We start from the raw sequence: 26,509 nt of genomic DNA, 5'->3' as shown, positions 1-26,509 counted from the left end.
GCCCAGGCTGGCCACTGGGGCCGTGGGCACTCTGCGGGAGAGGGGCTGTCCCCGTGGGAGTGGTATGCCGGGTCCTCCACCTTCTGCAGAGGGAGGCTCTGCCCTGCAGGACCCTAGCTCTTTGGACGGCAACCTGTCCATCCCCCCTGCCTGGGGACAGAGCCGGTCCCGCTCCAGTGGTAATGGAGAGGCGGCTTGAAGAGGTGTGATTGCCCTCAAGTGTCTGACCGCCTCGGGCTAGGTCTCACATCCTCCAAAGCCCGGAAGCCCCTCCAACGGTCCCGCCTCTTCTCCGGGCCGCTGCAACCCTCTGCATCCCCAGAATGTGGAGGATGTTTTGGGTGCATCGGGGAGAATGTTCTCTGTCCCTCTGGGAGACTTAGGGCCTCGAATTGAAACAGACCCAATTTTCAAGGGCAGATATCGGATCCCCAAACAGGGAAACTGGCCACCCCTTGCAGAGGCACGGGGACCTGCCAGAAAGAGGCTCCGGGTCCGGGCCAGCCGGAACTGAGAGCAGCCCTAATGCGTTTCTTTTAACCTTGGGGCTGACGTTGGTTCCAGACCCCAAGGGCCTTTCCCAAATGGGCCTCCTTTGTCACGATTATTATTAGAAAATCAATGGCTATGTCTCTTTCTCTCTAATGTTTTTGCCAGGAGTGGAACCAGCATTGGCTTTGGACCAAGCTGCCCTGGAGGCCTGAGGGGAAAGGGGGCTCGGTGGTGGGGGGAGCACGGCCAAGGACAGGGCCGGTCGGGGTGCAGGCTTCTTCTCTGAGGGCTGGCAGCCTGGGATTGCTATAGGGTCCCGGTTGCTGCTCCCAACTTTAGAGCCGGGCCCCATCTTTCATCCGTGAAAGATGCTCATAGCAGCCCCTGGTTAGGACTCTGCGACCCCCATTTTTCTATTCTGAAAATAAAGGTCCTTCGAGGCAAGGGGTCTATTTGCTTTGAGTAAAGCAGTTGTGAGCCTGGTTTACTGTCTTTAGCCAGGGCTCTTTTTTCCTCGGTTGAGATGGTAGGCAGGTTGCCTCTTTTTTCCTCGGTTGAGATGGTAGGCAGGTTGCCTCTGATTAACGAAGAGCCCGAAGTGGAGCCTCAGAACATCCCCACCCCCCCGAAAAAGAAAGAACACCGCCCCACCCAGCTACCTTCTACATTTACATGTGCTCTCCAGACGGGGCTCCTAATTATGAGAGAATATGAGTGCATGTCTTGGAGTGATCGTGTGAGTGTTTGAGAGTATGTGTCCATCCCTAGACTTGGCAGCCAGCAGCCTGCTGTTCATGACAAGTAGGGAGGCTTCCCAGCCTGTGCTTGTCATGGCAGCCTTAGTGGCTGCTCCAGGCTGGAGCTGAAGGGCCCCCAGGGCCATGCAGACCCCACTGTGGAGGGTAGATGGTGATTCAGTCTGAATGAGGGTGATTTCTGCTTACCTGAGCTGGCGTGTTCCTGGGGCCAGCTGTGTGTGTGTGTGCGCGTGCGCGTGCGCGTGCGTGTGCGTGCGCGTGCGTGTGTGTGTTGTGTGCATGTGTGCCACGAGGCGGTTGGTCTGCCCACAAGTGCTGGCCTGAGGCTGCTGTGGCCAGGGTCTCCCAAGACCTTTGATAAGTCCCAGCACCTCTCCTCACCTGCCCTCTCGGGTGGTGGTGAAGGCAGGGCCGGGAATTTCCTCCAGCAGGATAATGAGGACAAGGGGCCCGCCCTCAGGCTGGGTCTTGGCCTCTGGGCCCCGGGGAATAAGTTCTCTAGGATTCTGGAGCCAGCTCAGTGAGGCAATGGGTTTTGTGCTGCAGCCCAGCTGTGGGAAGGGAGGAGGGTGAGATTAACAACATCCCCAGGCCTGCGGAATGGAAGGGAGGTGCACAGAAGCAGATGGGGCACATGGCTTCAGGCTCTTTGCCTGCCGCTCTGCTGGGAGAGGCAGGCTGGAACCTGGGCCATCTTGGGGGCAAGAGAAGGGTGGACAGATAAGGGGCCCGCATAAAGGAAGTGGGAAGGAGCTTTCAGGGGCGCACTGGGTGAGCGTTGGGCGATCCCAGAGAAGGCCAGCAGTATTCCGGGGGCCAGCTGGGGCTGGGGACACTGTGACAAGACTTAGTCATTTCTTGGTTTCTTCTCGGGAGCACCATTTCCAAGATGATGCATCATTCATTCTTTCCAAAAGTCTTCCCCACGGGCCTGGTGTTGCTTGTTGGTTGATGCAGTCGCCTTGGAGACTGACTCTCTCCTCCCTCCACCTTCCCTCTTTTGCCTGGAAGCTCTGGCCCTCTGCCTCCGGGGCTTGGAAGAAGTTGACATCTGTTTCTTGTATCAGTCCTTTGTGCTCTGGGCCCCAACCCTGTGCAGAGTAGAGATTCTTGGTGAAGGCCAGCCAATCTAAGCCGATCCCCCACCCTGCAGAGAAACCGGGATGTGGGCCGAGGGAGGCTGGTGAGAGGATGTGCTGAGGGGAGACAAGCCCAGCTCCAGCTTGGCGCCCTGGGCTAAGATGCCCTGCCTTCTCTGGGGGAATTAGGCCCGATGGATCCTTTCCCCCCCCCCATTAAGCTCAGTGCCCTCTATGTCCTGCCATTCCTCCCAGGGGTGCAGGCTCGGGAGAAGCAGCCTGCAGAGCCGCCAGCACCTCTCCGGAGGCGGGCGGCCAGCAATGGGCAGTACGAGAACCAGTCGCCAGAACCTGCATCTCCCCGTAGTCCTGGGGTTCGCTCCCCTGTCCAGTGCGTCTCCCCAGAGCTGGCGCTCACCATCGCTCTCAATCCTGGAGGGCGGCCCAAAGAGGTGAGTCCTGGGGCCATATCCTGGGGCCACAGAGGCTAGAAGAGCCCACCTGAACTATTGAGGAACTTGATGGTTAACTGGGCAGCAATGACCTGTCAGTAAACTCAGTAATTTTTCCTCCCTGCCTCCTCAGCCTAGGTCTCCTCTCCGGCTTGTGGAATCTGGAGCCCATTTCCTTCTCTAAATAGCTTTGATGCCCCTACTTCTTCCATGAACACTGAGACTGAGGTTCCCTTCTTGATTCCTAGAGGGCACCCCTTAGGAGGGTGGTAAGGATCCTGGGTATGATGTAGGTGACCACAGTCTCTAAGCTCCAAGCCAGATCCTAGAGACTGACTTTGTTTTTGAGCCCTTTCTAGACGTAGGGTTTTCTTGGGAGATCAAATTTCAGTGTCAAATTGTCCCTATTTCTGAGACGGTTCAGTAGTTTGAGGAAGTAGGTCTTAAACTTTAGCAAGCATAACAGTCACCAGGGAATCCACTAAAAATGTAGGTCCCCAAGTCCCCCTCCAGAGATTCTAGCCTATTAGACCTGAGGTGGGGCCCGAGAATCTGCGTTTTAAACATGCACCCTGGAAGATTCTGATGTGAGTGGCCCATATTTGATAAAATCCAGGTTAACAAGTCATTCTGGATATAAATGGCTTTTGGACATCTTTTCTCCCTTGCCTTCAGTCCCCTGCCCCCAGCGCCTTCTCTTTGGCCCTGTTGTGAAATATTTCCAAGGCCAGTGCTGCTGGACCATGGCCTTACGAATAGCCACTTTCTATTCTCTTGGCTGCAAGGAGCTGTTGGGCTCACGGATGGCGAGGATCTCCCTTTGACCTCTGTGTTTACCAGGGGAGGGCGGTGGTCCGGCTGGTTAACTGGGAACCCCTCCTCCTGGGGTCACAGCCACTGTTTTCCTCCCTTGTTCTTCTGCAGCCCCATCTGCACAGCTACAAGGAGGCCTTTGAGGAGATGGAGAGAACCTCTCCGACCAGCCCACCGCCCAGTGGGGGTAAGAACTTCACACTCAGCCTGCCTTCCCTGGGTCCCCTCTGGTCTGTGTAAGCACCCGGGTTTGGGGGTGCTGGCAAAGTTGGGAGGGGCCAGAACCTGCCACTTCTCATCCCTATGGCTCATTTTACTTCAGCTTCCCTCCCCCGCTTCTATTCTTTTCTGCCGTCCACGCTCACACGTCTAAGGATGCAGCAGCCGCAGTCCTGGGACCCGAACTGACCTACAGTGGGGCCCCTGGACTCCCACATTATGGAGTTTGCTGGTTGCTGAGAGTCCTCTCGTGCCACGTGCAAAACATCTCCCATCCTAAAGGGACTCTTTGTGCCTTGCTGGTGCGTCTCTGAGACACCCCTTGACCTTCTTGCTTCTGACCCCCAGTTTTGTCTGCACCCAGGCACCTCTTCCACTTCAGGCAACCTATTTAGGTTCCACCGACGAAAGAAAGGCTCAGAACCCTCAGGCTGACCGTATCCCCATCTCATTCAGCCCTTGGCTTCCAGACAGGAGCCTTTAGTCTGTATCCCCCTGATGCTCTCACAGAAGAGGCAAGTCCCTGAAGGGCAGAGACATTTTTACCCAAAGAGAAGACCTGGATGAGCCCAGGAGAGGGGCAGTGTTCTTTTTTGTGGTAGAAGAGACCTGAAGGGGGGCTGGAGGAGGCCCGGGAAAGCAGTGATGGAGCAGTACCAGGCTGCGGAGGACTCAGGGTCCCCGTGAGAGGCCCGGGTCGGCAGAGGTAGAGAGAGGCTGGCGATGCTCCAGGATCAGAGACTGGGTGGGCCCTACCCAGGCTCTTCATTTGTCCCGCTGAGAGGGGAGGAGGGTGAGGACAAGGGAGTTGGAGCTGGCCATGCGTTCTCCTGGTGGTCGGCTGTCCCGCAGAGGGGAGGAACGTGACACCAGTACCTGGCCCCTGTGCCAACAGAACTGGCGTCGGCTACCATCTTGGACACGCAGGAGGCTGAAGCTATGAGTGGATGCCATGGCTGTCCCTAGAGCAGTGCTGTCCAGTGGAAAAATAACAAGAGCCATGTTTGCACTGGAGAACTAAAGATAATAGCTCTATTAAAGCTATTTAATAGAGCTCTAATAGCTCTATTAAAGAACATACAGGAGGGCTTCCCTGGTGGCGCAGTGGTTGAGAATCCGCCTGCCGATGTAGGGGACACGGGTTCGTGCCCCGGTCCGGGAAGATCCCACATGCCATGGAGTGGCTAGGCCCGTGAGCCATGGCGGCTGAGCCTGTGCGTCCGGAGCCTGTGCTCCGCAATGGGAGAGGCCACAACAGTGAGAGGCCCGCGTACCACAAAAAAAAAAAAAAGAACATACAGGAAACTGGAGAAATTAATTGTAATGATTTTTAACTTGAACTCAAAATATCCAAAGTATTGTAATTTCAATAGGTAAATTGAAATAAAAATATTAATGAGATATCTTACAATCTTTTAAAATAAAATCACAAAAGAGGCTGGGGAAATTAATTTTAATAATAGATTTTATTTAACCCCAAGGATCTAAAATAGCATTTCAACGTGTAATCAGTATAAAGAGATATTTCACATTCTTGTTTCATACAAGTTTGAAATCGCTGTGTGTTTTACACTTACAACTTTGTTTAGACTGGCCACACCGCCGGCGCTCCATAGCCCCATGCGGCTCATGGCTACCATATTGGACAGGGCAAGCCCAGGGCAATCTGCTCGAGATAGCTCTATGCCTTTTATGACTCGTGGAATGTCTCTCCCTGGTCTTAATCCCCCACCTTCACACCTGCTCCAATTCCCTGTGGGTCCAAATAGCCAGGATCCTGGCCAGCACGCTGTTTAGGATGAAGCCATCTGGGCTGGGCTAGAGTTGGGTTCTACCACATGTTCTGTTCGCATTCTTCTCTCCCTTCCCTTCTCCCCTTGGCCAACCCCGGGCAGGGAGAATAAGTTAGAGGTTTTCTCCATGCCCAGAGGCGGAGAAATGCGAGGAATTCTTCTCTCAGGAAGCCAAGCCTTGCCTGGCTTCCGGGCCACCCACTTGTCTGGCCCAGCAGACGGGCCAGGTGCCTGGGGACTGAGGACAGGAGTGATTAGGGAGTTGGAGGTGCTGAGGGGAGCCTAGAGAAACCTCCAACTGCCTCTGTCCCCTTCACCTCCTTTCACTGGTCCACCTGTGCCTCTGCTGCACCCGCTGGGCAAACACATGCAAACTTGTGGGCTGGACAGGCTTCGTGGTCATTCCACGGACAGTGGTCTCTGAGGCTGGGCTCATTCTTCCATAATTAATCACATTCAAAGTTGCAAAATACCTCTGTGTGTGTGTGTGTGTGTGTGTGTGTGTAATGAGAGAAAGAGGGACACACAGGAGCATGCAGGCCTAGACCTATGCCGTGGCCAGATGTTTGTGTCTGTACGCATTTGTCCCCTCTGCTGTATGTGTCTGTTGGGCATTTCAGGGTTAGGCTGGCGCGTAGGGGTGGGCCACCCATCTGGACTCTTGCGATGCCTCTCTATTCCCACAGATACCTATGTACACATCGGCATGTGCACAGATAAGTTATTTAAATTGCTTTCACTGAGAGATTATATTTTGGGGGGGTTAGCTTCCTACAGGTCTCACTGTCTTTGGGGAGAGGGAGGAGGTGCCAGGGAGGGTCCCGGAGCTGCTGTGTACGGCCTGGGCACCCAAGGGGCACAGCTAGTCTGTTGAGGCCATCGGTGTTGGGCAGGCAGTCTCGGGCTCTGGCACACCTGTGAGGCTGCACGTCCTCAGCAGCTGTGGCCTCTGCAGGGTCCCGAGAGCTGCGGCCGGAGACACAGAGCTCATTTCTTTACTTCTCCTCAGTGGTGTGTTAGGAGACATGGCAGCTGCAGCTGAGAAATCTCGTGACTGGGCATAGCAACCGCCCTGCAGCTCAGCTCGGAGTCCGGCCACGTCCTTGGCTAATGGGAGAAAGCCTGACCGCCCTTTCTGACCTTGTGTGTTATGTGACACTTCCAACCCAGATGGGCGGCCTGAGAGGGAGCTGGGGCTCGTGCAGGGTGGTGCTGCTCTTGGCCAAGGATTGTAGAGATGGGGCTTCTCCCTCTTCCAGAACACTGAGGTTAGCTAGTTAAGAGAGCCCCCTGCTGAGAAATTCTCTCTTCCTGGGGCTTGCAAGAGACCTGTTTGCCTGGGGGCCAAAGACCTGTGGCCGAGGGCTAGCCTGGGGACTCAGTGTTGGTTCTGCTGGTGGTGCCTTCTCCTCCTTCTGTCCTTTACGTGTTGTGCTGTCTTGATACTCCATTTTCTTTAAGTCCATATACCTCTGTGTGCGTGTGTGTGTGTGTGTGTGTGTGTGTGTGTGTGTGTGCATGTTTGTGCATGCCTATTTGTTTGGGGGCGGGTAGGGAAAGTAAGAGAAGGGGGTTAGAGAGAGAATAACGTAGAGCAAGGCAGAAGGCACCCAAGAAACCAACGTGTATGTTATAAACCACGGCCATGTGGCGGGACCGTAGCAAAGGAACTCAGGGCCTAGGGATAGAAATTACTTTCTGGAGGTTGAGGGGCAGGGCCATTTGCTGACTTCCTTTAGCCTTTACACTGTGGAGAAACAGAGACAGGAGAGGACAGTGGAGCCGCAGCAGCGTCCCCGGGGCTGGGGCTGGCCCGTCCTGCTGCCCGCCCTCCCTGACACGCCCAGACTCAGGAGGGGTCCTCTCCCCAGCCCATCAGCCGCGCTCACTCCTGGGGTCTCGCCTCTTCTTCTCGGCGCAGTGCGCTCCCCTCCAGGTCTGGCCAAGACACCTCTGTCTGCTCTGGGCCTGAAGCCCCATAACCCAGCCAGCATCCTGCTGCACCCCACCGGCGGTGAGTGGATCCAGTGGGAAGGGAGGTGGTCGGGGAGGCTGGAGGGAGGAGTGGAGGGTTGGAGGACCCCTGTGGTCCTGGGCAGGGCCCAGAGGTGGTGGGTTCTCAGGACCCTTCTGGAAACAAGGTGGCAGCCTAACTCTGTGTCCATGCTGAGATCGGGCCTCGGTGGGGCTCTCTGTGCGGGGCTTGAGGGGAACGGATCCCTCTGCAGCCTTCCTGCCATTGCCTGGTGGCGTCAGTGCCTCTCCCAGAGTCCTCTGACGTGGGGGTTTGGAGGCCTGCCCTGTTTCCCTGGAGTCGGTTAGGGCTCTGCCGGAAGACTGGCTTCCACCCCGCAGCGTCCAGGTGCTTGTGTACGCGCACACACCCCTGGCTCACACCTTGTCACACTTCCAGGCTCCTCTCCTCCCTGTGGGGAAGGGGCAAGTGAGGGCCCTGGGCCCTCAGTGGCCGTTTCCAACAGGCTGAGCCCAGAAACTTGCTCGCCAGACTCTGGTTTGGGGGCTGGGCTGGGACTCTGGGGACAGCTTTGCTTCTTTTCCTTAGTCACCAGAAGACAGATCCAGCCAGGTAGGCGGGCAGTGGCGTGCAGGTGTGACCCACGCAGACACAGCAGGGCACAGCCTCCGTCTCAGGATGTGTCTGCATGGCCAGGGACACCAGATCACTGGGTGGGGGGCTGCCTGTCACCAGGCCAGCACACTCCTGCTTGAGGCGCGGGAGCTGTGACAAGGACACCGAGCCTGCTGTTCCCAAGAGCGAAGGCTGCTCTCAGCGGTGCGCCCTGAGTGCCTCGCCACCCTGGAGCCTCAGGGGCCTGTCGGGGTGGACCGCACCCCTCACCCTGCGGCTCTTCTGGAGAGTCCGTCTCTGTCCCCGTCTCACCCCTGCTTTCCCACCTCCCTTTTCTCAGCAAAGTCTGTCTCTCAAGAAATAACCCCTGTTAATCCATCTCCCTTTCTCTCCTTTTTGCTCTTCCTCTCCTCTTCATCACCTGCCTCTCTTTCCTGCCTCTCCTCCCTCTTCACCTCTCTTCCCATCTTCCCTCAGAGGAGGATGAGGGGAAGGTGGTGGCAGAGCTTTCTGAAGGTAAGTGTGGCATCGCCGTGCTGCTGCTTCGCGCTCTCCGGGTCTGGGAATGGCTTTTCACTCCGTTTGCTCTGCCTGACCTGGGGGGCCAGCTCTCTTCTCTGATCAGGTCTCATGTGACTGAGCACATAGCACCCTGGTCCCCACCCCTGTGCTGAGCTGTCACTCCGGATGCTGACGGAGGGGCTCACGGTCGCAGAGCGTGGGTCCAGGCACGGACAGTGTCCAGGCGCTAGTGCAGTGCCACCTTGCCGACAAAACACCCCTACCCCGGCGGTGCTTCCGCCCGCCTGCCTGGGGTGCAGCAAGCGCCTTCAGAGGGCGGATCTCCTTATCCCATTTCCCGGGTGAGCCCCACATTTATAGCTCAGAGCATGGTTTCTCAGCCTCGGCACTCCTGACGTTTAGGACCAGGCAGTTCTTAGTTGTGGGGCTGCCGTGTGCGTTGTAGGATGTTTACCAGCATCCCTGGCCTCTACCTGCTACACACCAGTAGCAGGCACCCAGTCGCGACAATCAAAATGGCTCAAACATGGCGGATAACCGCTCCCGGTTCAGAGCCACTGTTTTGGAGCCACAAGTTGCCTTCTTGAAGCCCTTGCCTGGTTTCATATCAACACAGACGGTAGGACATCTGTCTTTCTGGGATCCTGGATGACTTTGGGGATTTTGGAAGAGCTATGGACTCACCCCTATACAGATGCCTCCGGATATCCGTGCACATAATTGTGACAGATTCAAGGAGTTAGCACATCTGTGTCCTGGCTTAACCCCTGATTTAGATGAACTCGCATCGCACACAGAGAAGCAGAGAGGGGATGTAACCGGGTTGAAGACCTTTAATTTATTAGGAACATAATTCAAACGATGCCTCAGAGCAGCAGGTGGAATGAGGGGAACGCCGGCCTGGGCGGCCTGGGCATCCATGTCCCAGTCTCTACCGGGGCTGCTTGGACGAGGTGGGCGCCACCGAGCACCTTCCAGCTTGGATGTGTTAGATGTTCTGACTTCTCACCTTGGCCCTGGAGCTGTGTGGCCTGGTTTCTTTAAACACTCCGTCCGGTTTCTTTCTTTCTTCCTTTTTTTCTGACTGCGCCATGGCTTGTGGGATCTTAGTCCTCTTAGTCCTCCAACCGGGGACTGAACCTGGGCCCTCAGCAGTGAGAGCTCAGAGTCCTAACCACTGGATCGCCAGGGAATTCCTCCATCTGGTTTCTTAAGCCCGTTTCCCACTTCCCTGTGTACTCATTACCTTGATTTTCTATACCCCAGTTGGGCATGGGCTGTGCCCCTCTGAATCTGCCATCACCCAGCAAAGATGGCTGGAGTTTCCCATAAAGCTTTGCTCACTCCTAGCAAGCCAGAGTTCTGGCAACAATGCCAGGCTGCCTGGGGGGTGCAGAACACCAGGCTGCCTTGCCCCCCAACAACAGATTCCAGAATGGGGAGAGCCACAGTGGGGCCTCACCCCCAGTCAACCTTATACCCGGGGAGAGGACCTTCCCCAGGCTGGTGGCTGACTGCTGGTTCCCAACAGGAGTCTAGAATCAGCTGGGGCCTGGAGCTGGTGTTCGTGTGCTGTGTTCCAGGTGCACACCCACACAGGAGCTCTTGGGTCCCTTCGTGGTTGCTGATCTCCACAGACTGGTGGGACCCACACGCTCTCCAGTGGGAAGGTCTGAGGGTGACAGGCCCTGGCTGTGTGTTCCCCACTTTGGGGTGACACTTCAACAGATCGGAAGTGACACTTCACCCTTGCACCTTATGAGTGAATCTCAGCCTACAGGGCCCCAAGCCCTCTGACCTTCTTCCATCTGTCCTGGAGCCACAGAGTTTGCAGGGGAAGGTTCTTAGGGATCGATTCTACCACATCCATCGTTTTCACAGACGTGGAGCTGAGGTCTGTGTTGTGGGGATGCGGGTGGGGCATCTTCCCAAGGTCACAGTTAAGAGGAAGCAGGGCCGAGACTGGACTTACTGGTCTCCTGTCTCCTAATCAAGGGGCTGTTTCAAAGCCCTCCCTCCTCCTGCCTCCAGGAGCCATGCCTTGGGATTCCAGCATGGGGATCGGAATTGTTTGTCAATCCCCTCCCTGGGGAGGGAGGTGGGTGGAGGCAGGGGACATTCTGTTTTTTTCCTGACTCATGCATCACCTCCCGGGTCAGACTTTGCTGACCCTCTGAAGCACTGCTTGATTTCCCTGCTGATACTTTGATGGGAAATTCAGAAAAAGATGCTAGTGAGGAAAAATAATCAGAGACAGACAGACTTATTCAGCTAGGGGAAAAAAAAAGACTTTACGGGAGTCTGTTCCATTCAATGTGCCATGCTAAATGCTTTACATTCATTCATTCTGTCATTCGTTGATTCATTGATTCAACAAATATTCTGTGTGCCTCCTATGTACCAGGCACTCTGGGGATATAATGATAAGCAGTACTATGATTCCTAATCTCGTGGAGGAAATTCATGAACCGGCGCCAGAATTAAATTATCACCGAGAATTAAGTATTGAGATAAGTGCTCCAGAGCGAAGGGATACAGTTTTATGAGACCCTGGCTCATAACAAAGAAGTAAGATGGGAGGGTGAGTGACATTAACTCAGTGACACTGGGATGGGAGAAGAGCATTCCATGTAGAGGTAAAGGGCATGTGCAAAGGCGTTGGGGTGGGAGGAACAGCATGTTTTTTCCTATGAACTGCAAAGTCAGTGAAGTGAGAGCAAGGGAGATCTGGAGGCTGGAGCAAGGGCGGGGAGTGTGGTACAGAGTGAGGGTCAGCAGGCGGGGGCGGGACCACGTGGGTCATTGTCACATCATCTTGTTTAATAATCACAGACGCACTGTGAGGAAGGTGGTAGGAACCCCAGTTTGCTGATGAGGAGATGACATGTAAGGATGTTAAATGAATGTCCAGGCCCAGACAGTCAATTGGGGCCACGGCTGAGAGCCTACACTGGATGCCCATGGAGGCTGCCCCTTTCCATGTGATCGCATGGGGCACAGCCTCTAAACATAAAGTGTCTTTACTGGGTACCCTTCTCCACGAAGGAAGGAGGAAGAAAGCCTGTAAGAGTAGAGGCATGATATCCTCGAGATATCAAGGGTATCTTCCCAGTGGGGAAACAGAGAAAGAAGTTGCTGAACCTTCTTTCCTGGAGGAACGGGAACAGGGAACATTCAGGTTAGGTTCTGTCTGTTCAGATGATTAGATGGGATGGATGTGGCACAAAGGAAGACAGTGGACTAGAAATGGCCCCTCTGGGGATCCTTCCTGCTCTGAGATCCTCGGTGATGGGTGTACTGTGGCATCTGGGTATTTTTGGGCAGTGCTGTGCAACACAGATTTACTGAGCACCTACTCTGTGCCAGGTCCTGCGCTAGGTACTGAGGGCTTAAAGATGAGTGAGCTAGCCTGGTAAAGACAGATATCTCTGCATAAGGTAGAAGTGCTAAGCTGGGGGAGGAACAGGGTGTGATGGGAGCTCAGAGGAGGGCTGTGTGGCCCAATCTCAGAGTTTGGAATTCTAACTTTTGAGCTCCTGGATTGGGCCTCGGGGGTTTTACTTCCTCCTTCCCCCCCATCCTCATGTCTTCATTTCACTTGGAGCGGGCAGGCACTTTCTCTCCAGGCAAAGAACCCTTTCTGGGAGGCAGGAAATGCACTTCAGGGTGTGGGTGAAGAGCTGACAGTGCCCCCAGCCTGGTGGGGCTAAGTCACTCAGCCTCACGTCCAGCTGCTCTCAGCCTCCAACAGCCACTTGGAATGGGTTTGGGCTCCTGGAATGTTCTACACGAAGCACCCTCCCTGGCCCCTCCTCTCCTGCCCTTCCCAGTTCCCATTGCCTCTGGGTGCAGCTGCTTGTGATCGGCAGAGAGGAGGAAAGCAGCAGGAGAGAGGGTAGAGGGAGGCAGGCACAGGCACAGCTCGGGTACAGGTGGGCAACGGTGGGGCTGCTTATAAACCGGCGTTGCAACGAGTGGAAAGAATTAGAAGGGACTTTCCTTCTCTTGTCACTCGATCCTAGCTGGGCAGGTGAGTATTCTCATTCCCATCTTACACATGAGGAAACTGAGTCCCAGAAACGTTCAGCAGCCTGCTCCAGGTCACCCCTCCAGTAAGTGAAAGAAGGGGGAGCCCACAGGTTGTATGTTGTACTGAAGTAGGGAGGAGAGAGGGAGGATGGGGACAGACAGGAAAAGCGAGGTATTTTCAATATGTAAATCTGAGTCTGAAAACTTGGAGAAATGGATGTTTTGGCCCAAAAGGTTGGTTTTGAACAGTTCTGGAGATGGACTTAGAAAATCAAATATCTTCCCAAAGATCCCTCCTGCTCTGGGTTCATGAGGAGCAGAGATTGAGTGAATCTCTACCCCTGATTGGGGCCTGGAAGGTCAGCCAACCAAGGAAGAGGATGGAGGTAGAGAGTAAGGTGAGGGCAGAGCCAGGCGGGCTGGGCCTGAAATCCACAGGCTGCGAGCCTCAGAGCAAAGCCCCCAGGCTGGTTGGCCACCTAAACTCGTAGGGCTGTTTCCAGCTTTCGCGGTGGGAATGGCTGCTGGTGCTTCTCCCTGGGTAAGCAGTCCTGTCCTCCAAGTTCAGATGCTGAGTCCTCTGAGAGCTCCTCTGTAGCTTAGGATCTGATGGGAGTGGGGACGGGGCTCGTGAGCCTGATGCCTTATGAATGTGGCCATCCTATAGGACCTCAGGTTTTCTAATATCTCCAACTTTCTAACATACAGTCCCATTGATGTTCTGTGCAAACTACACTCAGGCTCCTGTCACTGTGTCTGGGCCAGAAGGAGTTGGTGGGGATGCAGCCTTGATTGATGGCAGACAGGGCAGATGGGAGTCAGCACCTGTGGTCCTAGGCTTGGCTCCGTCCTGACTCTGGCACCAGGTGGTGTGGGCGGCCTTACCTCGGTTCTACTGCTGGTGAAAGCAGTACGTGTACTTTTTTACAGGATGGGGTGCTTATGTGAGTTGGTAATATAATATGAGTTGCTTACCCGCTTCAGGTCTTGGCAGGAAACAGATGGCTCATTCCAATGGGGCAACCGAGGAGACAATGGACTATTTAGAAGGTCTGGGCAAACCAACGAGGGATGGTGAAGCACCCCGCCACCGGGTGGCCCTCCTAGCAGGAGGTGGGAACCATCCGCGCCAGACCTGGAGGAACCGGGAGGGAGCTGGAGGAGAGGGCCCCCGACTCGGGCTGGGATCTTGGGTGGAAGATGCAGCCCTGGCGCTTTGACCTTCTCTCCTCACCACCCCCCATCCCCTCCTAGTCCCTCCTACTAGCCAGCAGCCGAAAGCCACGTGGAGCCCTGAGCCCGGGGGTCTGGGGGATGCGGTCAGTAAAAGCTAGCCTGCAGGGACACAGAGCAGGTTGGGGAGTGGATCAGGAGGACATGGCAGGTGCAAAAGATCACTGACTTCAGGGCTCACCATGTGCATTTTATTTTATTTTATTTTTATTTATTTATTTTTTTAAAAAAAATATGGAACGCTTCACGAATTTGCGTGTCATCCTTGCGCAGGGGCCATGCTAATCTTCTCTGTATCGTTCCAATTTTAGTATATGTGCTGCCGAAGCGAGCACAACCATGTGCATTTTAGCTTGAACTTTTGGGGTCAGCAAGAATTCAAGAGAAGGAGAAAAACGAATGTGTGCCTTTTAGGTCTCAGTTATTCTTCACCTCTGTGTGGGTGGGGCGGAGGGTAAAGGTCACACATCTACTAGTTTGTGGGACAGAAACTTATTGAGGACTTACTGTGTGCCAGGCACTGCAAATACAGATCAGCAAGGAGCCCGGGGCTGCCAGGACGCAGATGGATCCCCTTGCCATCTCTGGGTGGGAGAGAAGGGTGCTAAGCGCTGCGGGCACCAACGTGAAGCCTGGAGGTGTCTGGGGGGAGTTTTCAGAGAGTGACCCCGGGAGGTGAGGGATGGGCAGGGAAGGTGGGCTCTGGCCTTGGGTCTCAATTGCCATTTCTGTGGGCATGAGGGGTCCTGTCTGAGGTCTCTTCTGTCAGTCTGAGTTACCCCAGAGCATGGAGCCAGCCCCCCAAGACTAAAGACACACTGAAATTCTCGGCTCCCCGATTTTCACCTGGCGGTATGTGCAGGGCCCAAGAGCAGGACCTGGGCCAGACTGCCTGGGTTCCTAGGCCAATTCTGCCACATTCTATGTGTGGCCCGGGCAAGACACGTACATTCTCCAAATTCTACTCTCCTCATACAGTTGTTTGCTATTTTTACTATTATTAAATAGCCCTGTGGAGCTGGCTCTTCTCTGGCTGATGGGCTGGAGTTCCGGGTAGCAGCCAACTCTGGGTGTCCCAGGAGGCTCTGGCCCCTCTAGGCCACCCAGAGCCAGCATTGAGAGTCAGGAGATGGTAGCCGTGGCCACTGATTGGCTGTGTGTTCTGGGGCAAATCACTCTACCTCTCTGGGCTGAGCAGACACGTTACATCAGGAGCCAGCAATCTATGGCCAAATCCGGCCCATCATCTATTTTTGTAAAGAAAGTTTTAATATAACACAGCCATGCTCATCGCTTTATGTATTGTCTGTGGCTGCTCACGCGATAACAGCAGCAGAACTGGGCCAGCCGTGAGAGAGACCGTCTGGCCCTGTAAGCCTGAAATATTTACCGTCGGGCGCTTTTCAAAAAAAGTGTGCTGCCCATCTCTTAGCTCCAGCAGGGCCTCAGGCTTGGACGGCATGGCATCATTGCCTTTGGAGGGGCTGTGACCTGGGGCTTCTGTGGGGTGGGTGGGTGGGTGGCCTGGGCTGGTTGAGGGTGCCGAGGTGGCTGGTCCTATGTCACCCTGGGCCGGGTCCCTGCAATAGGCTGCCCCATGCCTGTCGCTTTGCAGACCTCTTGCCCCAGCCCCATTCATTGTTACTGTTGGTTGGAGGGAACTCCATGTGGAAACTAAAAGATACACTGGCACCCTCTGGCTGGAGTTGTATGCAGACTGCAGGCCTCCTCCGTAAAGGGCCCTGTTCTAAAGGACCATCCTCTCCCTGGGTCCCCAGGCCTCTGGGCCTGCATGCAGGATATCAGGCCTGGAAGTCACCTCAGAGACCAGGACCTGTAATGGCCCCATAATGCCTTGGTGATTGGACTCCTTCCAAAGTAAACTTTTCTTTGGCCTGAGGGGAGGGGGCTATTCTCTGACTCAGTGGCCAGCACAGTCGGGCTGCAGAGGCTCCAGGGGCCTGTCCCCTGCTCTCCCACCCCCAGGGCTGCACAGACTCTGCAGTTCTTCCATTTCTGAGGCTGGTTTCAGCAGATGCCCTAATTGTGGGCAGAGGGTAGGTGTGTGCTCAGATCATGTCCCCCCTGGGACGTCCTCAGGGACGGCGCCAGGTTTGGAGGTGGTAGGAACGTCATCTATCCCTGATCCTGTCCCTGGAGAAGCCCAGAGCGCCCTGCTTCTTCTTCCTGTTGGATAACAAGTTAGTCTGGGGGCTGGCTTCGGAGGCCGGGGTCGGGGGTTTGGAGGGGCGCACAGCACTGGGTGGGGGTGGGGGGTGGCCCGGGAGACCCGAGTCCTGGTTATGCCTCCAGCCACTTCACTCTCCAGGCCTCAGCGTCCACATCTGCAAAATGACTTTTCTGGCACTTGCTCCCCCGCCCCTCCCCCGCCTAGCCTTCCTCTTAGGCCATTCTGAGCACCAAGCGGGATAATGATGTCAGTCTCGGGAGGAATGCTAAGTGTGTCAGGCAAAGTGGGTGGGTGTGTCTTGGCATGCAGGGCCTGGGCGTAACTCACCCGCACAGGCCTGTTGCTAGGCCAGCAAGCCTGTTTCTGGATTCTGGGTGTGGGGAGGAGCCAGCGTGAACCCTGGTGCTGTCCCGAGGTGCACGGCTGGCCTGGAGCTTGGGGTCCACGAAGAGCTCAGACTCCAGCGGTGCCTGGGGAGCCTAGAAGGGCCTGGGGGCCTGGGTAGCAGGTCGTAGAAAAGAAGCAGCTAGAGGGGATACCAGTGAAGCATGGACATCCTGGCTCTAGGAGGGAGGATTCGGGGTTTTGGGGTCCATTTCTGGGAAGAGTCTCAGAACGAGGCCCTGGTTAAAGGTTCCCTGGGGACTCTCACAGCTTCTCCAAGTTGCTGGGAAGAGGGTGGGCCTGGGAAGGCAGAAGCCCTGGAGAATTGCCCTTTGCCTGCTTGGCTATCCTTTTGGGGCTGTCCCCATAAGGCCCTGGGGAAGTGGGTTCCCTGGAGGTTGGGTGGGGTCCGCACTGCACCCCTGTGGATCCAGACTCAGTCCCTGTCCCCTTGCCCCTTCCAGAGCCCCGGAGCTATGTGGAGTCGGTGGTGCGGACGGCAGTGGCTGGGCCCCGGACTCAGGATCCTGAGCCCAAGAGCTTTAGCGCCCCGGTTGCCCAGGCCTATGGCCGCGAGACACCCCTGAGGAACGGGACCCTGGGAGGCTCCTTTGTCTCCCCCAGCCCCCTTTCCACCAGCAGCCCCATCCTCAGCGCTGACAGGTAAGTGGGGAGCAAGATCCAGGCCTGGGACAGCACAGATGAGGCCTCTTGGATCTGTCTAGGGCGTGGACAGGCAGAAGTCACATCCAGGTTGCTGCTCCTGGGAAACTAGCTCATCGGGGTGCATGGCGAGAGCATCCCCTGAGTGCCAGCTCCCCAGGGAGAGTACGAAGGTGAACCAGGCATAGTCCTTACCCCAGGTTTATTTATTTATTTTTTAAAGTTTTTTAAAAAATAAATTTATATATTTCATTTATTTATTTTTGGCTGTGTTGGGGTCTTCGTTGCTGCATGCAGGCTTTCTCTAGTTGTGGTGAGCAGGGGCTACTCTTGGTTGCGGTGCGTGGGCTTGTCATTTTGGTGGCTTCTCTTGTCGCCGAGCACCGGCCCTAGGCACGCGGGCTTCGGTAGTTGTGGCTCACGGACTCTAGAGCACAGGCTCAGTAGTTGTGGCGCAAGGGCTTAGTTGCTCTGCGACATGTGGGGTCTTCCCGGACCGGGGCTCGAACCCGTGTCCCCTGCATTGGCAGGCGGATTCTTAACCACTGCGCCACCAGGGAAGCCCCTATTTTTTAATTAAAAAAAAAATTTTTAGTTTTATTTTCTGGCCACACCACGCGACATGCGGGATCTTACTTCCCAACCAGGGATGGACCCCGTGCCCCATGCAGTGGAAGTGTGGAGTCTTAACCACTGGACTGCCAGGGAAGTCCCCTTCCCCCAAGTTTAAAATAGAACACGAGTAATTACTATGTGGTGAGTGCTTCCTACGTGCCAGGCATTTTGCTAAGTGCTTTCTGCTTAAACCTCACAGCAGTGCTATGAGGTAGGTACTATAATTATTCACACTTCTCAGGAGAGGAAACTGAGGCAGAGAGACATAAAGTAGCCTATTCAAGGTCCTACAGCTAAATAATAGCAAAAATAGGATTCATACCGAAGGTGTCTGTCTCCGGAACCCACATCTCTATCCTTCCCCACAGACCTGTGTTATGGTGCCTGCTGGTCACGGGGTGAGAGTCAGATGTGCCCAGAGCAGATGTGTAAGCCAAGAGCTCCGAGCAAGAGGCTGCTATTTCTGGCTTGGGATGCAGAGAGGGTCTCTGGGGGCTGGAAGTATTTGTGCTGAAGCCAGAAGGATGAGCAGGGGTTGAAAGGTGAAGGGGGAGGGAATGGCCCTTCCAGAAGGACAGCACGGCAAGGACAGAGCCCGGGGTGGGGGTGGGGGGAGCTGTGGAGGTGTTGGGCGTGGCGGCCTCGGGCACACAGCTACTGGTGAGGGGTCGCTGTAGGGTTAGAGGAGGGATGTCTTGGCGGATGGCTGGCTGGCGTTCTGAGGGGGGTCAGCCAGAAAGGGTAGCCTGAAATTTCCCAGAGAGCCAGGCTCCTGTGTTTGGGGTGCAGTGAGAAGCTGCTTGACTTGTAGGGGGGCGAGGCTTTATGATGGGGAGACGGGGAAGACAACGTAGGAGAGGGCCCCTGAGAGGAGCCTAGGCAGGGCAAAGGGTGCCAGGCGGGGAGGGGGCCCCAGAGAGCCTGCCCGGAGGCCGGAACTCGCCTCCGGGAGGGGAGCCTGCCCTGACCATCCCTTCCCGTGTCCACTGCCCTTCCCATCCCGGGACCCCATGGGGCCCGGTAACTGTCCAGCCACCTCTTCACACTTCTGCAGGTGGAGGGGTGTGCCAAGCTTGCGGTGTACCTGCACTGGTCCAGGGTAATGCACCCCTGCCGGGTCGGGGTGGGGGGCGTGGGTGAGCAGAGGCAGTTTTCTTCTGGAGTCTAAGAATTTGAAACCTCAAGCCAAGCACACACACCCAGTCCACCTTACCCCCTCCCCGGCCTCCTGATGGCTCCATTTTCAGAAAGGTCTGCCTCTGGGCAGAAGCTGCATTCTTCTTTTAGAGGAAAGTTTTTCCTCACCTCTCCAGCCACCCTTGCTGATATTCAGGGAGTGCTGACATTACGGAGTTTTCACCGTTTCTCACTCCTCAAATTCCTCCTGCAGTAGGCCTCAGGAAGCCAGCTTCTTCTCCGGGATTAATCATCCAGAACTCCATTTGCATGTCCCCAGCCCCCGCGGTGCAGCCTGATCTATCCCCCCATTCCTCAGAATCCAGGTTATTCTGTACCGAAGTGGTGTTCCACTCTGGCCCTTTCTGGGATGCGAGGTAGACTTTGTCCTGGCCTGGCCCCTGACCTTCTCCCTGCCCTTGGCTCTTGCCTAGCCCTCCCACCTCACATCACCCAGGGGACCTGAGCTTATCCAACCTGGCCCAGGGTGTGGCCGGCCAGACTCCAGACTCCTCCCAGTCTGTGGCTCCAGGCTTTGGAGCATCTATGTAAGGACCTTCCCCACCCCCCTGCCCCAGGGGCTGCTGGTGCAGAGCTTGCCTGCTACCTCCCTGCAGCTGCTGCTTATGCGTGGTCCCTGTCAACCTTTGTCTCTCCTGCTATATCATCGAGGAATAGAAATTTGGGTCTGGAAGGAATCAGAGTCATCTAACCTATCTCCCTCATTTTACACGTGGGAAAACTTTTAACAAGCAGAATCCAGGCTTCCCAACTCACAGGCCATGGACTTGTATCAATACTTAACTTCAGAGGAGAACCTTTGACTGTGGCCATTCCCCCAGGTACAGTGCCCTCTGAACTGAATATTATCAGTCTTAGACATGAGAGCGACCTCTGAGCTCATCTCATCTAACCTCCCAATGGAGGAAATTTCCTCCACAGCATTCGGGTCAAGAGGTTGGTCAGCCTCTGCTTAAATGCTCCTAATGATGGGAGTCTCATTACCATGTAAAGCAGCCTGCTCTGTTGGTGGCCAGATCCAATGGCTAGAGTGCAGATCTTATAATGAGCTGAAATCTCCTGTGAGATTTCTTCATCTTTGCTGTTTTGGAGCTACCCAGGAATGGATGCCCAGTTACACTCTCAGTGTTTAAAGATGCTGATAGCACACCTGGGGAAACTGAGTCAAGGTGAGGATACTTCCAGTAGGAAAAGGATCCAAGTGGTTTAACCCCCTCTCCAGTGTTCAGTTTCTGTGATGCTGGAGGGGGCAACAGGACAGCCACCTTCAGTTTCGATAGGAGAGATCTCACCCTGACTTGTGGTTGAGCAGTCAGGGTGGTGCTTGAGGATACATGGGCTTTGGAATTAGACACAGCTGAGTTGAAATCCTGGTCTTTTATGAGCTGTGTGGGTGTGAGCCTATTGCTTAACCTCTCTGAGCCTCAGTTTTGTCTTCTGATGTTCGTAGGGTGACGTATAAAAGCCCTAACTTTCCTGTGCATGTGAGGGGAGCTTTTATTGTCATTATTAGTGGTTGGAGGGAGGGCGGAGGGTTCACTGAAAGCCTGTCCTTCACTAAATGCCATTTGGTGACATCTTGACCTGCCCCGTCTCTCTCTAGCACTTCAGTGGGGAGTTTCCCATCAGGGGAGAGCAGCGACCAGGGCCCGCGGACACCCACCCAGCCTCTGCTGGATTCTGGCTTCCGCTCCGGCAGCCTGGGCCAGCCCAGCCCTTCGGCTCAGAGAAGCTACCAGAGCTCTTCTCCTCTCCCGACTGCGGGCAGCATCTACAGCAGCCCTGACTACTCACTTCAGCAGTTCAGCTCCCCGGAAAGCCAGGCCCGGTCTCAATTCAGTGTGGCGGGTGTCCACACGGTGCCCGGGAGCCCGCAGGCACGGCACAGGACAGTGGGCACCAACACTCCCTCTAGCCCTGGCTTTGTCCGCCGGGCCGTGAATCCCGGCATGGCTGCCCCCTGCAGCCCCAGTTTGAGCCACCGCCAGGTGATGGGTCCACCCGGAACTGGTTTCCATGGTAACATGGTCTCCAGCCCCCAGAGCAGTGCAGCAACCACTCCGGGAAGCCCCAGCCTGGGCCGGCACCCTGGGGCCCACCAAGGCAACCTGGCCTCCAGTCTCCACGGCAACGCAGTAGCCAGCCCCGGAAGCCCCAGCCTGGGCCGTCACTTGGGAGGGTCTGGATCTGTGGTTCCCGGCAGCCCCAGCTTGGACCAGCAGGTGGCCTATGGTGGCTACTCCACCCCTGAGGACCGGAGACCCACGTTGTCCCGACAGAGCAGCGCCTCGGGCTACCAGGCCCCTTCGACGCCCTCCTTTCCTGTGTCCCCTGCCTACTACCCCGGCCTGAGCAACCCCGCCACCTCCCCCTCGCCAGATTCAGCAACCTTCCGACAAGGGAGCCCGACACCGGCCTTGCCAGAGAAGCGGAGGATGTCCATGGGAGAGCGAGCGGGCAGCCTCCCCAACTACGCCACCGTCAACGGGAAGGTGTCCTCCTCGCCTGTCGCCAGCGGCATGTCCAGTCCCAGCGGGGGCAGCACCGTCTCCTTCTCCCACACTCTGCCTGACTTCTCCAAGTACTCCATGCCAGGTGCGCCTTCCTTCCATGTCATCTCTCCGGCTGACAGATGAAGCCCACCAGTTAGGATATCTGTGCCAGTCTCTGTTCTGACATCTCCTTGGCAGACAACCTGGGGTGGATCGCTGACGTCTGGGCCTCAGGTTCCTTACCTGTGTAATGGGAGTTGGAGCTGTGGGCGTGGCAGCAGTGGGGGCAGGGATGAGGAGGTAGATGCGGTGTTGGCCCTGCTGTTAACGATGATCTCCACCATCATCATAGCCGCCACTGCTTGCTGGGCACATGCTCTGTGCCAGGCTCTGAGCCAAGGACTATCTCATCAGTCCTCATGGCCACCTGGCAAAGTGGGTATTATTTTGCCCATTTTGCACATTATTTTTCCAGCCCGCAGCACGGTTCCCACCTTTTGATCCCCACTTTGCGCACATTACTAATAATAGATCTGGCAGCCGGAGTGATATGGCACAAGGCCGAGGGTTAAGCATTTTTACTGGAGTCTAGTTTCCACCAACCCGGCTTCACTGAAGCCCACGCAGTTTTGCACACACTGAATTCTTCTCTCATCGTCAGAACTGGGCATCTTTTGCCTCCACTTAGAGGGCTCATTTTCTAAACAAAAAGGTCAGGGTGTCAGCTGATCTGCAGCATCTCAGCCAGGTCTCGAACCTGACTATGTGCAGAGCAGCCCTGGAGCCCTGGGGCAGTCAAGGAAGATTTAGAATGCTGCAGGCAGCCTGGGACGGGCCCCAGCTGCCCAGATTCTCAGTATCATTCCCAGGTCCTGCCCTGAGCCTGCCAAATGACACTGCACACCCCTGCTTCCTGCTGCTCGCCAGAGACATCTGGTTCCCAGCCCCAGTTCTTGGAGGATGCAGAACTTCTAGTAGTTGGGACATTTCCTGTTTCCCACCATCTTCCTTGCTTAAAATAGCCATGGGAGTCAACACAGGAAGGCACATGGGGCTGTAGCCACCTCTGACAGCTCATTAGACAGGCCCCAGCAGCCCCAAGGCCTGGGGCTTTGGAGCAGAGAGAGGCAGCTTGCACAGTTGTACAGCCCAGCTGCCTAGCCCAGAGGCCCTGATAAGTGCACAGCTGCCAGGAAAAGGAGCTGACCTCCCCCGTCTCTGTCCTCCAGAAACAGATCCCAGAAGCCTAGCAGAGTGTAAATGACAGTTGAAATTGACTGAGCACCAGACACACAGCCCAACCCGCATCTCTGGTCTGTGCCCTAAACTTTACAGCACCGTGAGCACAGGCTCCTCTGTTCCAGCCTCTCACTGACGAAAGGAGAGGAAACATGCAGATTTGGAATATTCTTTTTTACCCTTCTCCCCCATCCTCCCTTTGTTTTCTTTGGTGCCAAAAGATGAAGGAAGAGGTTGGAGAGTGAGACCCACATGTCCTAATACCCAGCCAGGAAGATATGGTGTAGCTGGCACCAAACTGGCTGCTGCATCTTCTTACCCGGGAAGGTCTTAACAAAAGCCTTACTGTGGACCATCTGTGTGACTTGGGCAAGTTGCTCTCCCTCTCTGAACCTCACATTCCTCACTTGTAAAGTAATAGGTTGGATAAGGTGCTCTCTGAGCTCCTCCAGAACCTAACATTCTATGAAAGCATCCCTAGTTTGCAAAGGGTCCGGGGTGGGGATGTCTGCCAGAGAAGTGGAGTCTGTGACACTCGGTAGATGGCCTCTTAATTCTAGGCCCAACCCTTCTCCTATTTGTCCCAGGCGGGGCAGGAGCGATCTTTTTGCTCTGCCTGAGGCAGAACCCGGGCTTTCCATATGGGAAGTGAGGCGGAGCTTGGGGAAGGTGGGCGGAAATGTGTTTTTCTGCTCTCATTCTCAAGGTTGTGATGATATAGTTGGGAAATTGAGCCCATGGAGAAAGGGACTAGAAGGTGGGAGAGAAACTTCGGGAAAGGTTTAGTCTGAAACTTCTAGAGAAAGGGGGAGATGGGATGGAGTAGTGCTCTTGCTGGCTTGGTGAGAATGCTGTTCAGTCTCTTCAACAGAAGGGCAGCTCCATGAGCGACGGTGGTTGTTGGAAGACAGGGGGAGGAGGCGAAGGCAGCTCAAGGCCCCTTCCAGCAATGCTCCGAGGATGTTTGAGCAGACTAGCTTTCTGTGTTAGTTTCCTAGGTCAACCATAACAAAGGACCACACACTTGGTGGCTTAAGGCAACAGAAATTTATTCTCTCACAGTAGCTGAGGCTGGAAATCCAACATCAAGGTATTGGCAGGATTGGTTCCTCCTGGAGACTCTGAAGGAGTCTGTGTTCTAGGCTTTTGTCTTAGCTTCTCATGGTGGCTGGCAGTCTTGGGGTCCCTTGGCTTGTAGATGCATCTCCCCAGTCACTGTCTCCATCTTCACATGACACTCTCCCCCTGTGTCTCCCTGTCCCTTTCCTTCTTTTTATAAGGACACCAGTCATATCGGATTGGGGTCCACTCTAATCCAGTACGACTGCATCTTAACTTGTTTACATCTGCAAAGACCCTATTTCCAAATAAGGTCCCATTCGCAGGTACTGGGGGTTAATTCCAACATAGCTTTTTTGGGGGACAGAGGTGGAGACTCATGACACCTTCTTTCCCTCTCCTTCTCCTTTAGACAACAGCCCTGAGACGCGGGCTAAAGTGAAATTTGTCCAGGACACTTCCAAGTATTGGTACAAGCCCGAGATCTCCAGAGAGCAGGGTAAGTGCTGGGTGGTGCTGAAGGTCCTGGGGTCCATCTGAGGTCACAGCTGGCTGCTGCCCACCTTATCTTCCCTGGGCGAGGGACATAAGCAGACTCATCCCTCTTTGCAGTAGATGGTGGTCACAGAGAGGAGCTGGGACCAAGGTTGGACAGTAAGAGGCACCTCCCCACAGTGAAGTGTTGGGGAGTAGAAGCAGTGGTTGTAGCTGTTTCCTTAAAAGCAGCAAAGTCAGGGCTTCCCTGGTGGTGCAGTGGTTGAGAGTCTGCCTGCCGATGCAGGGGACACGGGTTCGTGCCCCGGTCTGGGAAGATCCCACATGCCGTGGAGCGGCTGGGCCCGTGAGCCATGGCCGCTGAGCCTGCGCGTCCGGAGCCTGTGCTCCACAACAGGACGGTCCGCAACAGCGAGAGGCCCGCGTACTGCCAAAAAAAAAAAAAAGGAGCAAAGTCTTGGTTTTCCAGGACAAAATAAAAGGCTGGCCGAGATAATACGAAACCTGAGCTCCCCATCTGCATGATGTGGGAAATTTTTGCCCATTTTATAGAAAAAAACATAGTTGGCATTGTGGGGATGGAGATGAGAGGCCTCAGCTCCTAAGGGAAGTCTGTGTGGACGTAGGGCAGGGTGACTTCCAGCCAGGGGTCAGATCCGGACAGTTTTCTCGGAACAACCCCATCTATTTGTTTACTCACCATATGGGCTGCTTTTGTGCTGTGATGGCAGCGATGAGTAGTCGTAGCCGACACTGCGTGGCCTGCAAAGCCTGACATATTTACTCTCCGGCTATTTGCAGAAAAACTTTGCTGACTCTAGTGTAGGAGGACCCTTAGGAGTGTTTACGTTTTAACTTTAAGGACTCTCATCTCACCTGAGAAAGAATGAGGTTCAAGACCTGATGAGACTTAAGCCAGTGCATCAATTTCTCATTTCCCCTTCTCTCCTCCCGATTCAGCCATCGCCCTCCTTAAGGACCAGGAGCCAGGGGCTTTCATCATCCGAGACAGCCACTCCTTCCGAGGAGCCTATGGGCTGGCCATGAAGGTGTCTTCGCCCCCTCCGACCATCATGCAGCAGAATAAAAAAGGTAACACCAGCTTGTCCACTGGGGCCTCAGGACTAGGTGGTCCTTGCGGTCTCTTTAGGTCCTGAGCTGCCGGAGGACGAGGGGTGGGTATGTGGGGGGGGGGGCAGGTCTCTTAATTCTCATGGGAGCGGGTCCCTTCTAATCAGACTCTTCAGAAGAGCAGGTCTTGGGCTTGGTGATGATTGAGGTCAGAGGACAGGGAAGCAAGATGACTGGGACCCTGTGAGTGAGTTTCCTTGAGGGGTGGGCTTAGCAGTGGTGGTCTCTCCATCCCAGGGCTCTGGCCGTGTTATCGCTGTGACCCTTTCTCCGTCACATCCCAGCACACTGGAGAAGTTGGAAGTAGCGCTGGGAGGTGGCAGAAGGACACCACGGGCAGCGACCCATCCACTTTTCTTTCCCTTCATCCCAGGGGACATGACCCATGAGCTCGTGAGGCATTTCCTGATAGAGACGAGCCCCAGAGGAGTCAAGCTCAAGGGCTGCCCCAACGAGCCAAACTTCGGTGAGCTGTCCCCGCCTCCGTCCCCACGGTCTCAGGCCCGTCCCACCCATCATCCTCTGACACGTCTGCTGCACTCTCCTGAGTGGAGCCCTGGCAGCTGGAGGGACTTAGGAGAGATGCTGAGAGTAATTTTCGATAAAGAAAGTTGTGGGGTAACCGTCTGACGCCTGGAGTGAGCCTTTAGAGTCTTCTCCCTTGGATCTTGCTGTCAAAGAGGGAGTGAATTTTCAGCTTTGTGGGTGGGATGAGGGAGAGATAATAAAGAAGCTGAAGATTCTGGACCGTGGGGTGGGGTACCGGGTATGCGTCCTCAGTGCCCCTGACGTGCTCCCAGTAACGCCGCCTCTGCCGCCTGTCTCCCTCCCTGCAGGATCTCTGTCTGCCCTGGTCTACCAGCACTCCATCATCCCACTGGCTCTGCCCTGTAAGCTGGTCATTCCACACCGAGGTAGGAACCTGAGACTCCTCGCCCTCCAAGCGCACCCTTGCGCTGGCCTCCTTCACGTCTCTGCCCAGCCAGCTGCTCCAGAACATGCGCCAGGCTTGGAGGAAACGGGTCGCGTTGCCAATCTTGGGAAACTCAAAACCACTCTCCTC

The 26,509-nt window shown here is 55.3% G+C and overlaps 1 protein-coding gene and 1 non-coding gene across 25 annotated transcripts in view; one reads left to right on the top strand and one right to left on the bottom strand.

The window, feature by feature from the left end:
• Positions 1-26,509, top strand: part of TNS1 (tensin 1) — a 201,479-nt gene that overhangs the window by 162,753 nt on the left and 12,217 nt on the right. For 13 of the 24 annotated variants that reach the window (XM_067026837.1, XM_059052085.2, XM_067026841.1 and 10 more), the window contains 10 exons: positions 2,585-2,781; positions 3,706-3,781; positions 7,528-7,620; positions 8,674-8,712; positions 17,020-17,218; positions 20,634-21,625; positions 24,233-24,319; positions 25,276-25,407; positions 25,820-25,912; positions 26,283-26,360. In XM_067026837.1, coding sequence (XP_066882938.1) covers positions 2,585-2,781; positions 3,706-3,781; positions 7,528-7,620; positions 8,674-8,712; positions 17,020-17,218; positions 20,634-21,625; positions 24,233-24,319; positions 25,276-25,407; positions 25,820-25,912; positions 26,283-26,360 — 1,986 coding nt within the window. Of the gene's footprint in view, positions 1-2,584; positions 2,782-3,705; positions 3,782-7,527; positions 7,621-8,673; positions 8,713-13,731; positions 13,861-17,019; positions 17,219-20,633; positions 21,626-24,232; positions 24,320-25,275; positions 25,408-25,819; positions 25,913-26,282; positions 26,361-26,509 lie in introns of all 24 variants that reach the window. The other 11 variants (XM_067026849.1, XM_059052089.2, XM_067026848.1 and 8 more) reach the window with 4 other exon arrangements.
• LOC131751747 (U6 spliceosomal RNA) lies at positions 14,209-14,315 on the bottom strand. Its single transcript, XR_009334305.1, has one exon. It is a non-coding gene; the product is annotated as a U6 spliceosomal RNA (small nuclear RNA).

The sequence above is a fragment of the Kogia breviceps genome, chromosome 2, assembly GCF_026419965.1.
Source record: "Kogia breviceps isolate mKogBre1 chromosome 2, mKogBre1 haplotype 1, whole genome shotgun sequence".
Lineage (NCBI taxonomy): Eukaryota > Metazoa > Chordata > Mammalia > Artiodactyla > Physeteridae > Kogia > Kogia breviceps.
The sequence above is the reverse complement of the archived record's forward strand: the minus strand, read 5'-3'. Positions and strand labels throughout refer to the sequence as shown.